Source organism: Lissotriton helveticus, chromosome 1_1 (genome assembly GCF_964261635.1).
Source record: "Lissotriton helveticus chromosome 1_1, aLisHel1.1, whole genome shotgun sequence".
Lineage (NCBI taxonomy): Eukaryota > Metazoa > Chordata > Amphibia > Caudata > Salamandridae > Lissotriton > Lissotriton helveticus.
The window spans coordinates 1730031425-1730043699 of record NC_136057.1 but is presented as its reverse complement, the minus strand read 5'-3'; the positions used below and the strand labels follow the sequence as shown (position 1 = coordinate 1730043699).

General features: G+C 44.9%; 1 protein-coding gene across 2 annotated transcripts in view; it reads right to left on the bottom strand.

Annotated features, from left to right (window-relative positions):
- The window catches only part of RDH5 (retinol dehydrogenase 5), a 140413-nt gene that overhangs the window by 21635 nt on the left and 106503 nt on the right, over positions 1-12275 (bottom strand). For both annotated transcript variants that reach the window (XM_078689182.1, XM_078689181.1), the window contains exon 2: positions 1739-2071. In XM_078689182.1, coding sequence (XP_078545308.1) covers positions 1739-2051 — 313 coding nt within the window. In that variant the 5' untranslated portion in view covers positions 2052-2071. The remainder of the gene's footprint in view (positions 1-1738; positions 2072-12275) is intronic.

Here is a 12275-nt window from a genome sequence, read left to right as displayed (position 1 = left end):
ATTTCTGAAACGCAAGGCTGCATCATATTTACAATATTGTGGTGCCGCCTGACATTTCCCCCTGCGATGGTGCAACTTAGCGCTAACGCAGGCACCCTTGCACCATAGTGCAAGGGTGTCTGCGTGCAGGGGATGATTGTTTATGTGTCGCATGGTGTCCCTTCCTGCACATAAACAATCCTAAAATGCCATTCTGTCAACTTTCATGTGTGCTGCTTCATGCAGCACATATGAAAGTGACAAAATGGCAATTTTTTCAAGGATTGTTTATGTACAGGAAGGGACACCTTCCTGTACATAAACAATCCATGGCATTTTGCTTTTTTTCATGTGTGCTTCACAAGGCAGCACACAAGGGGAAAAAAACGAGGAGGAATAATGCATTTCTCCTCATTTCGCCAACTTAAGACCAAGGTTTTCCTGGCCTTAATTTTGGAGCTACCTCCCATGTACGCCACCCTTGTACATAGGGGGCATCATAAAAAACAATGTGTGTTGTGGTGGAACGCACAACACAACACCCACTGCCCACCCCTTTCACGCTAACCATAGCGTGAAAGGGGGCCTTATTTACAAGGCACGTTAAGCCACATTAAGTGGCTTAACGCTGCCATGTAAATAAGGTGCCGCCCCTATCGCCACCACAACATCGGTAAAAGTGATGTTGTGGTGGGGATACAGGCGTGTACATATGCCCCAGGTGTTCACTCATAGTACAGCGCTAGCTCACGTCCCTGAGGACAGCTGTACGAATGTGCAGTGATGATCCTAGAGAGCAATCACGTAATGGTGCTGCCTACAGTTCACTTATGGGAAGCAGACAGAAGTGCTTCAGGGACATCTGGGGCCCTAGTACAATAGGACACACGTTTCCTGTTTGCGCCACAGTGCACTTTTAAACAGGTGTGCCATGCACAAAAAGGGAAAGTGCACCCTATTATGTTGAATACACTGCCCTCAAGGCAACCGCAAACTCGTGTTGCCCTGGGGACCGTGCATTCAAGTGAAATACTGAGCAGCTGCTTCAAAGCCACTTCGCGTTTCAATGTGCAGGCAGCAACCAGCCTGCATTTTAAATAGGGATTAGAGATCCCTGTGCAGTTGGGTGCAGGGAGTGGTTGTACCCGCCTACAAGGGGATGTCTGTGGGGTTTACAGGACACCCTTGCACCCTCCAGAGGGCTGCCATCAGGGTTGCACTGATAGTACACCACCTTTTTGTGGAGCACTTTCAGTGCACTTCCTAACAGCTTCTTTGCGTCCACAACCATAATACAACACGGCTGCAAGGTTATGGGGCCACGTCTCCATGCAAATGAGGGAATACCCTTTTGAGATAGAGCTGACACTGCATGTGTGCTAGCGTTATCTGTATTACAGAAGAGCCACACAAGCGTCTGCCTCTCCTTCTGTAATGCCAAAGTCTTTGGGGCACACAAAGAGAGTGCAATGTCCGTTGCGCCCCTGGGGCATGTTCTATATTATGCACCTTGTGTCCAGTCATAGTATGGTACAGCTCAAACTAAGCTGCTGGTTTTGTAGTGGCATAGTATGGCGCTAGCTGAAGACGCTAAGCAGGTGGTACGGAAGGCAAGAAAGGCAATAATGCACAGGGAACTCCAGAAGAACAGTCACATTATGCTATTGCCTGCAGTTTTTTGCGTGAAGCAGACAGTGGCGCAGCAGCAAAACCCAGTAGTTAGTCACAGAGGGGCAGTGAGACCCTTCTCCATTCTCACCTTTCTCCCCCACTTCCGCAGCCACCCATTGCACAGCTCGCTTGATGCTCTCGGTGCTGGTAACATCCAGAAGGGTGGTCTTCAGGTTAGGGGACGAGCCCGTCTGCAGCTCATCAGCTCCCTTCTGGGTCAAACAGCCGGCCAGCACCCGAAACCCCTTGCGGTCAAGTCGCCGTGCCAGCAGGTTTCCAAAGCCTGTGTCGCAGCCGGTGATGAACACGTGCTTGTTGGTGACAATGCGGATGGTCCGCTTGTCCCTGATGAACCATCCTATGCCCCAGATGACGAGGAACACCACCACGTACCACCACATGGGGCTGGGTGTATGGAGACCTGCAAACACCAAACCAGAGTCAATACCTTAAAGCATCGAACGAACAATCAGAAAAAGAGACACTTGACCTGATCTTGCAACTGAGCTTACTCATGAACACCCTGGACTTCATGGGCATGTCTACAACCATAGACTGACCATTGTTATACCAGCCTCGCTGTCATCCTTTAAAACGGAAACAGTGAGCAGCCAGTCAGTTTTTGTACATTGCCAACTGGTATTATGCGGCAGGGGAGGGTCAAATTATGCGGCAGGGTTGAGTAAATTATGCGACAAGAAAAGGCCAATCAATTATACAGCATTATCAGGGACATTTTATGATAGTATTACTTCATTATTTAGTAATTTTTGTTGTACCTCATTAGTACCAGTTTAACCCCCAAATATAGCAAAAAGTTACAGAAAGGTGACCAGTCAACCTTTGCAAAGGCCCTTCCACTGCGCTGGAACACATCATTGCATTTTTGCTAACTTTTGAAATGTTTGAGCTAGAAACACTTTTTAAAATCTGCAGATTATGTGGTAGATGTTGGATTATGTGGCAAAACCGGCAAATTTACAATTATGTGAAAATCGCCGCTGCCGCACAAATGCATAATGATAGTGTCCCTGGCTATATCAAATGCACAGAGGGGCAGAAATCAATAGCTGCTTTGAAGACACTCGCTAAAAAAACACACCCAATCACCGAATCTATGTGGAATAAATCATCAACCACAACAAACCTCAAACATTACAAGAAGATCGCTGCAAAATGATGAAAACCCAGCTTCAGGGCTAAGAAAGATCACCTCACTTCAAATGTCGCCTAAAGAAAATCTCAACTTGGCTAGTTGTAGCCCCTTTGTTAAATCCGACTCGAAAGGCCTAGCCAAGACTGACTTCCAACAAATTTGCCGCAAATTCACATGCTTCTTTATTGATAAAATAACTGACATTCAACAGAACTTTAAATTACTTTCATAAGTACCCAAACAATAAAACAGCCAAACAAGCCAGCCGCATAACAAACCGGCACACAATGCTTTCTCACTCACAGATTACTGAAAACACTCCCAAGGAAACACTCAGAAATCTATGTTGAGGCAACTCACCCAGATTCATCAGACCTCCCCAAAATCCCCACTGTGCACACACACTACCTATAACTCACTTAGGGTAGCGTCATTCACTTTCCCCACCATTGCCTTTTCAGCCATCTTGTTAGACCTTCCGGCCTGGTCTTGCATGGACTCCATTTTGGGGGACGCCAGGTTGGCAGTTGTAACCCCTGGTTTGACCTTTCTTACTCTGACACTGTCCTTGGGACCTATGGCAAGAGGTGGGCGAGCCACTGAAGGGTCGAGCCAGGATAGAGCTGGTAGCCTGGCTCTAGCTCAGCTCGAGGTTCTCTTGAATCCTTGAGCCCAAAACGAGCCACGCTTTCTTGTGGCTTCCGTCTGCCAACACACTTAACCTCATGCTCTAAGAATTAAAAACAAAGCATTAAACCTTTGATGTTAAAAGGGGCAGTAAAAGCTAGCCATCTATTGGTTGGGTTGCATAAAGTGAAACCAGAAAACCGTGAACCAATCATGGCTTCCCTGCTTGATTATATTGTGTGACCCCAGGCAAATATTTTATTTCACTGAGCTACACAGAGCCTACTTTTTCTTCATTATTACTCATGTGTGCACCTTCACATGTGTGAGATGAGGATATGCGATGAACAAATGACCTCTTTTTTATGATTTATTTAAATATAATTTTGTTCCATGTATAATAAGAATCTAGGCCATATATAGGGTACAGATGACAAATGACTTGCCTCTTTGCTCATTAATGGCATTGTCACCAGGGTGGGATGCAGGATTCTATCTAAATTCACGTTTAAAAAGTACTTCTCAATGCAGTGATATAATCGTATGTACTAAAGTGAAACACTTAAACACTTCTGTGTGTTAAAGAAAATACACTTTTATAATTTTCATGAGATTTCTTCATATTTTTGCATGATGTTTTTTGAAAAATGCACATGCCAACCTTTTTCAGGGCTCTGCTGGTTCACGTGATCTTAGAGCCAAGCTAGACCATCAGCTCAGCCTTGGCTCACTTCTCCCTGTTAGTTTGTTGGCTTGAGCACAACTCTACCCGTGGCTAACAGATTGCAGAGGCAGTGCCAGAGTAAGAGGTGAACAGGCTTCATAAAATGCAGTGACCACTTTCTGAAGTCTCCTCCCTCTGTTCCTCTCATATCCGATCAGCAGCAAATAAGAGACCGATGAAGGACCATGAATAGCACAAGTGGTGGAAACTCCCACTTCCTGGGCATCACATAGCCCTTAGTTGCCTCATATTGGCTGCTACGATCCTGAGGGAGAAGCGAGGGATGGCAACATATCCCCCCTTAGCTGCATCTCCAGGGTGATGCAGAGGGAATTAAGACTGCATAATGGACATATACATTCCATGAGGGGGTGTGTGCTTTGGAAGATCAGAGCTGACTACTGGATTCCGAACCATAGATTCACTCGTTTCAAAGAAAGTCTGGAAGATGTGAATTTTCAGTAATGTAAACATACCTAAGATGGAAGGGACTTTCACCATTCTAATTTAGACGAAGAGGGAACTTGCCCTTCCAATTTAAAATGAGGACTATGCCAGCAACGTCTGCTCCCACCACCCAGCTGTCCTAAACTGTGTTAACATCTCCCATGCACTGATAATTTTAAATGTCACAAGCAGGCCCTGCGGTTGCTTGGGCCAAGAGGCTGAGGGCCTCACGAGACAGTTCCATTTACAATTAAAGACTTAGGGAAAATAGTCAGGCCCAAGGCCTGATGCTGCTGTCACTGAATGCCACCAATAGAGCAGAGGTGCACTAATTCTGAAAGAAGACCTAAAGCAATAGACTGACTTTGCAAAGCTTATAATTCCGCCTAAAAATGTTGGGATCTTCATTTAATATGTAGAAAACTGGAACTTTGTTGCAGATGCCCCCCACTTTTTGCCCTATGGATAACTACTAGATGCTGGTTTTCAACTCGGACAGTGCACTTATGACTGCTAACCAGACCCCAGTGCAAGTGCTATTTCCCCTAAAACAAGTTAAAGTCAAATTATAACACAATTGGCCACTCTTCAGCACCCCTGTAAGTTTCTAGTAAGTGGTACCCCCTGGAACCTAGGGCTTTGGTACTAAAGAGCTAAGTGCTGCAGCATGTATTATGATTCCCTAAGAGACACCCAAGAGACAGCCGCGGCCAGGGCGACTGACGCTGGAATCTGGGGACCACGGTTCGATCCCCGACTCCGGCGGCAGGTTAGCCCAGCACCATGTGACTCTGGGCAATAGCTCGCTTAATCTTCCCGACGGCCCCCCAGCGCCTAGAGACCCTTACGGGTGATTGTGCGCTTTACAAATGTGGACTTTACTTTACTTTACTTTACACTGTGTGTCATGGTGCAAACCATGAGTGAAAGCACAACATGGCACACTCACTGTGTATCATGTCAAAGTATATGCACTGGGCACTGGTCATTACAATTTCTTCAGCTACATGATGGCTTCACTGAAACCTATGGTGTTAGGGTAACAAATACAGGGGTGAAGTTTCGGGTGAGGTATGGGGGTGTTTGGGGTGTTACACCACCCAAAAAGTGTATTCTGTAATAAATAGTTGGGTACAAGTGCTTTTAGTCTGGTAAAAATGAAAAACCTACCACTGTCTAGTGTGCTGGCTGAATGGTATCGACCAGCCTGCAACCACAGACTAGTTTCTGATCCCTTGCAGGTGAGAGCACATGCTGTCTGATGCCAGAAATAATGTCTGTTCCGGAGGAAGGTATTTACACCTCCTCCAGCAGGATGGCTAGTGATTCAGCATATCAAGGCCAGTGGCTTCAAAGCCCCTACCACCTTTGATATGCAACCCCGGCTTCCCCCAGACCTGAGAGATGCTACCCCCTGCCCTAAGACCAAATTTTCACCACGACAGGTGGAAAATAAGCTATGCAGTAGGCATGTTGTACCACAAGGCTAGTCAAATCACTAAGGTGGCCTACCTGATAAGCTTCACAAAAGGAGGATTCCACCATCTTGTTTTTGGTGGTATTAAGAACTCCGGGAAAGGGTTCTGCCCACTTCCCACAGGAAGTGGTCATATAGGGGGTGTCATGACCCCAAGGGTAAGTAGCCCATTGGCTACTACCCTTCACTCCCCTTAACACCCCTAAATTGAGTATTTTGGTGGTCGCCTGACACCAGAAACTCCGATTTATCTGACTAAAGAAGAAGGATTACAAAGCGGAGCCAAAGTATGCAAGAACTGTGGACTAGCTGTGGACTTGGCGCCAAACTATGCCTGCCTGCCTGCTTCCGTCCCGATAATTGCAAAGACCTGACTCTTTCTGCAGCTGTGCATCCTACAAAAGCCTTGGAGCACCGCTAGCACTTTGCCAACCAGCCAGCATCTCCCTTGTAGTGGAGGAGTCAATTTCCTGCAGTCTGCAAGCACTGACTGCACAGTCCAAGTCACCAATCTACTGACCACTGGATTCACAGATGCAGCAGCAGCAGCCCAGGAGGAGGTCACTGCGTATCCAGGAGGTTAACCCCATTGACCCATCCAATCTTCAAGACGCTGACCCACTCCGGAGGCTCCCTGCACCAATACCCAGGGTACTGAAGCCTGTTGCAAGTACCAAGGATTGTTTGTGTTCAGTCAACCACAACCAAAACCAACCTGTGCATCGAGGGACTCCAACAGAGGCCAACTCCAAGTCAGAAGTTGTCTTGCTGTGTTTCTTCTCCCTCTTCTGCAAGTTCACCGAGAACTGTGGGAGCCTCAAACTCAATGACCTACCGTACAAAACACCTATGCACCCAAGCCCCCCAGCTTGAGTCTATTGATACTCATGGTTGTCTCTGTGGTCCTGAGACCCTCAGGAGCTGAGCCCTCCTTTGGGTTATGCCGGACTAGTTCCCGAGTCCCCACTTGCAGCCTTTCTTTGCAGGTACTGCTCCCCATTGACTTCAACGCGTAGCGTTCGAGGCTACCACCGTGAAAAGCACCTCTGCACCTGCACACATCAGGGCAGGTAAACCTTAACTCTTGGTGCTTTCTTGAACTTTAGACCCTACTTACCTTACCAGAAGAACGGTCCTGTAAGTGATCCTATGCAGTGTATGTTTCTCCCATAGGATAACATTTCCACATAGAGGCTCACGATTAAGCATGGGCGGATTTTGCGGATCCACGATTCACGGATTTGCGTATTCACGGATCGTGGATCCGCAAAATCCGCGTATTTGCGGATTAGCGAATTTGCGGATTTGGGGCGGGGCTTCCATGCGAGTGCACATGCCTCTTGTGTGTATAAAAGGTCAGAGACCGATCAGAGCAGCGGATGAAGAAGATACAGAAGATCCTGGCCACAGGAACAGCACGAGGATTGCGCTCGTGAAAGTCAAGGATGCAAAGGCCTCTGTACAGCATCACAGCTGATTAGCGATGGTACATTTGGGAAGAGGGCACAGCTGCCCAGCCTTGACAACGCTCACGATTGTTTTTTGGGCCAATGAATGAGTCACTGAATTTAAGCTTCAACTAGGGCACATGCTTAAATGATATCTGTAAGTGCTTCCGGTTGAGGTTTAATTTTTGTGCCAGGACCATCGTGCCAGAATGAACCCTGCCCTTCATATTTATTCAAGAAGACGCCACCGTTTTGTGCCATACCTCGTTGGCTAAATGTATAGTGCTTTCACTACACTACACTACAGCTGCCTAAAGTGCCAGAGAGTTGTCTACAGCGACCAGGTGTGTGTTACTATGCAATAGCGCCGAAGGGCGCAGGGGTCCCTTGAGTGAGCTATAAAAGCTCCTGGCCACAGGAACAGCACGAGGATTGCGCTCGTGAAAGTCAAGGATGCAAAGGCCTCTGTCCAGCATCACAGCCGATTTTCTATGGTATATTTGGGAAGAGGGCACAGCTGCCTGGCCTGTTAACTATTTTAGGATGGCGCCGGCAAGCTGCCAGCGCCATCCTAAAATAGTTACTAAATGAGCTTCAACAGGAAGCTCGAATAGATAAAATAAAGCAGATGCACGAGCGCCTGCTTGATTTTATCTATTAGTGCTTCCTGTTGAAGCTAATTTAGTAACTATTTTACGATGGCGCTGGCAGCTTGCCGGCACCATCGTAAAATAGTTACAACAACAAGCCAGCAAGGCTTGAACTTTTGGCCTCGGAATCCGCCGCTCGCGGATTGCGAATTTTCGGTAAATTCGCGAGAGTTCGCGGATTTACAGAAAATTCGCAAAATCCGCGAGAGTAGCGGATTTTGCGCTCATGCTTACTCATGATTCAAATCTGACAGCTGTATTTTCTGTTTCTGAAAATCCCAAACTCAAAAACTACATACATGATCTAGAAGATCTTGGGGCCTACATTAATATTAATTTCTGCGTTATGTTTAGAAATTGATGAGGATTTCCTTATTGAGGGTGTGTCTCATTTAGTGACTTCTGTTTGCATCAAATGCCTAACACTCCCCTCTGATAAGCTAAATGCTGCTCAACCACACTACCACAAATAGAGCACCTTGCGACTGTTAAAGCAAGCCCCTGAACACTAGTAAGGGATACCCGGACTCTCTGCACAGTGCACCTCATTTGGGTACACTATATAGAGAGCCATCTTCCTACACCATACAGACGGAAGGCACTAGTGTCCTTTCTGTTAAATTGAAATATTCACTGCGAATGTCACGACTGCCACATCAATGTAACTCAAGAATAATGTAGCCCATTTTTCCATTTGTGCAGGGTTAACTGTTTGAGGATATACACCTAAAGTGAAACATGTTTCCCTGTTACGGCTATAAAAAAGCCGCTTTTGAGAGGGAAAACAACATTTCTACTAACTATACACTGAAAAGTTCTCGCGGTCTGAATGCATTAAATAGAGATATACTTTTTCTAAAAATGTTTTTCAAAAATAGTTTAACCCAACATTCTTTTTTAGGTTTCGCCTGGCGTCCGCTGCGCAGCAGCGTTCGCGCAGGCGAAATCTTTTGAGAAGCAGTATGGGGCTTTGTCCCGCCTCTCTCTTCCATTGGCTAGCTCCATAAATGGAGGCTAGCCATTGGAAGAGATGGTTGTCAATCACTCTTTCCCCCGTCACGACGCGATTCGGGGGCGTTTCTGTGTCTTTTTTTAAGTCCCGCCCTTTTTCTCTCCGTCATTCGGAGGTAGGCGTTTACTTATTTCCCCCCGACCCTCGCCCGCCGGAAGAAATCGTCCATAAATCGTCCTCGGGTGAAAGCTTGTTTATAATGGCAAAAGGCTTCAAGTCCCAGAATTCGAAGAAAAAACCTGGAATGGAGTAGCTTCACGCTTCGACATGGGAAACGTGTCAGGTCTGAAAGAAAAAAGCTCTTTAAAATGTACTACACTTTTGCCATAATCATCCCTAACTGAAAATTAAACAACAGAGAGCCTATGTATTAATACACGAGATTTCCTATAAAGTTATATTTAAGCGTCATTTTCGATTTTTTGCTAAATCTTGAAACGTGAACAAATGTCCCCTATTTTTCTTCAGGAAAGATCATATCAAAATGCGACTAACCTTGCAACGTGTAAATTTCTATTGTGAAGCGCTCTGACACCTTTGGGTAAAGTCAGCGCTATATAAAAATGCATTAAATAAATAAAAACCTATGAATGGACTCTATTTAGTTTAGTCCTCTAATTGATTTACAACTGGTAGCAGTTCAGGGAAGAAACGTTTTCATCTACAAATTCACTTGCTGCAGTGTTAAGCTAAAGATACGAAGGTGTGTTTTGTTTAGCATCATGGTTTTAGTACGGGTACATCCCAGGCTAAAAGAGCACTCAGGTCATTTATTAGAGCTCCTGTGTGCGACTCTGCAGTTGTGTTTCCGGGTCCCCTGCTGCATTATGGGATAACGGCGATCTGCGCAGGCGTAGCGAAGGTGGCAGTGGTGTTCTCCAAGATGGCGACTTCCCTGGGTTCGAATACTTACAACCGGCAGAACTGGGAAGACGCGGTATGTTGGTAGACCGGCGCACAGAATGCTTTTTGGGGAGGAGGGGAAGCGCCTGGGGCTGTTGGCCTTGCTCTCTTTAAATAACCACAGGCAACTATGCAGTCCCTTTATAGAGGATAGCTCGCCACTGGGCAGGTGTTCTGCCAAGTGTTATGCTCTGATGCCATGATTAGGGTCTATCACTCTCCATGTCACTTTGCGGGGTATGTGCCTCTAATAACAACACTGCTTTATATGTGAGTTTCTAGTCACCGAACACTCTCATGAATAAGTTCCATGTACACTGGCAGAATCCTGTCATGTGGATTGTGGTATTTGTAGTCTTCTAGGGAAGGGCTTGCTGACCTGTGGGCTTTATGTGGGTTGCCCTCCCTGTGGAGTGCCTGCATAGGAGAGCAGTTGTTGACAAGCTGATTTTCGTAGTATAACATGATCTGATTCATTTAAACTACAATGAAAATAATGTACCCATTGCCCACATCAACGGTCTATTACAGAGACGATTATAATGCTGTTCTGAGTGTTAAAACAGAACGTGAGATATTTTGGTTAATAGAAGTACCCATGAAGAAATAGTCCAGGTCCTTTCTTAAATCAATAATTTTAGTAGATTTGTTTTAAATGTTGACTGAACAGTGATCTTTGGAAACGCTGCCTCTTATTACAACTTTATTTGATCGTTTATCCCTTTGACCGTACCCGAACCATTAAGCATGTCTGGGTAAAGACCCCTCTATATATAAAGCCATGCATTGAATATCCGGCAGTTATCGTCCCTTTTGTAATATTTCACTTATGCAATGAGTATGCGTGCAAAGGCTGACGCTATCCGGCTCCGCACATTTTCGAACATTCATCTCGTTTTGGGTAGTTAAGGTTTCAAAGTAACCATGATATTGTGTATTGTTCAGAAGAACTTGAATATGATTTTTGCGTCTAATGGGAGTCAGCCGTACGATTTCATGGAGGTGTAAAGGGATCCCTTCGTTCTAGTTTAAGAAGTTAGCTTACCACCTGGTTCAAGTGAAGCTTTTATAGCTGATATTCATGGTTTAGAATTTTGTGCTGTCAGTGAACGGCTCATTGTGATGTACAAAAGCATTAAAACTTGAGGGAATGGCTTGGAATAGAGAACTAATCAGACTCTGTATTAGCTTGTGTGAATGCAGTATTTCCAAAGGCTTTGAAAGATTATCTTCGGGAATTGTTTTCTTAGCACTATAGAGGAGGCAATATATTCTAGATGTAATTTAAAGACTTTGGTGAGTAAAACTAGAAACTATGATAATATTCAAAATTGTTGAGTACACAAAGTGAAAAAAATAATTAATTGTAGCCATTTAAATTGTGACCCTGGCTCCCCAGATTGTATGCTTACAAACGTATTTAAATCAAATAAAACCATTTGGGCCACACAATTGATAGTTTTTAACAACTGTCTGCTAGTATCATAGACACTGACTGGCGTGGGACAGTACTCCATCCATTTTGTAAGGAGCGTGATTCTGCAAAGCCAGACAACTACATCAAGATAGCTTTATTCGATGTAGAGGCTAAGTAGTTTGTCAAAGTTCTGTTGGATGTCTTGGAGGCTTTTGCAGCTGAAAAAAAAGAAATTCTACATCATTTGAGACAAACTTCTGATTAGCATAAAGCACTAGCGATAATGCAGAGCTAGTGCTTTTAAAGGTTTACCACTATTAACAGGTTATTTCTGTACTTTTTAGACTGCCAATCACTTTGTTGATTTAAATGGATTGTGGGAAAACTGACAGAACGGGGAATAAGAGATTCTCTCCTGTGGGTAATAGTTATTATTTCACAACACATGGGTACAGGTGAAGTTAGGAATTGACTTAATAGTAGTCCCTAGGGCACTGGTCAAAGGTCCCCCAATTTGGGGCTCCAACTCTTAACAAGCATTTGCAATGCAATAGGTCTCGCATTAGGAAAGTTTGAGCTATTGGTATTGTAAATGGCAAAGTTTTTATTTATGTTTCTTTTTTTTTAAATAGCTAAATTAATAGCTTCGTCATTTACAATGCCAATAGTTATAACTTTCGCAAATGTGATACCTATAGCATTTGTAATGCAATATGTTTTGTATTTACAAACCGCGAGAGGACAAAAAAAAGCTCCGGACCACC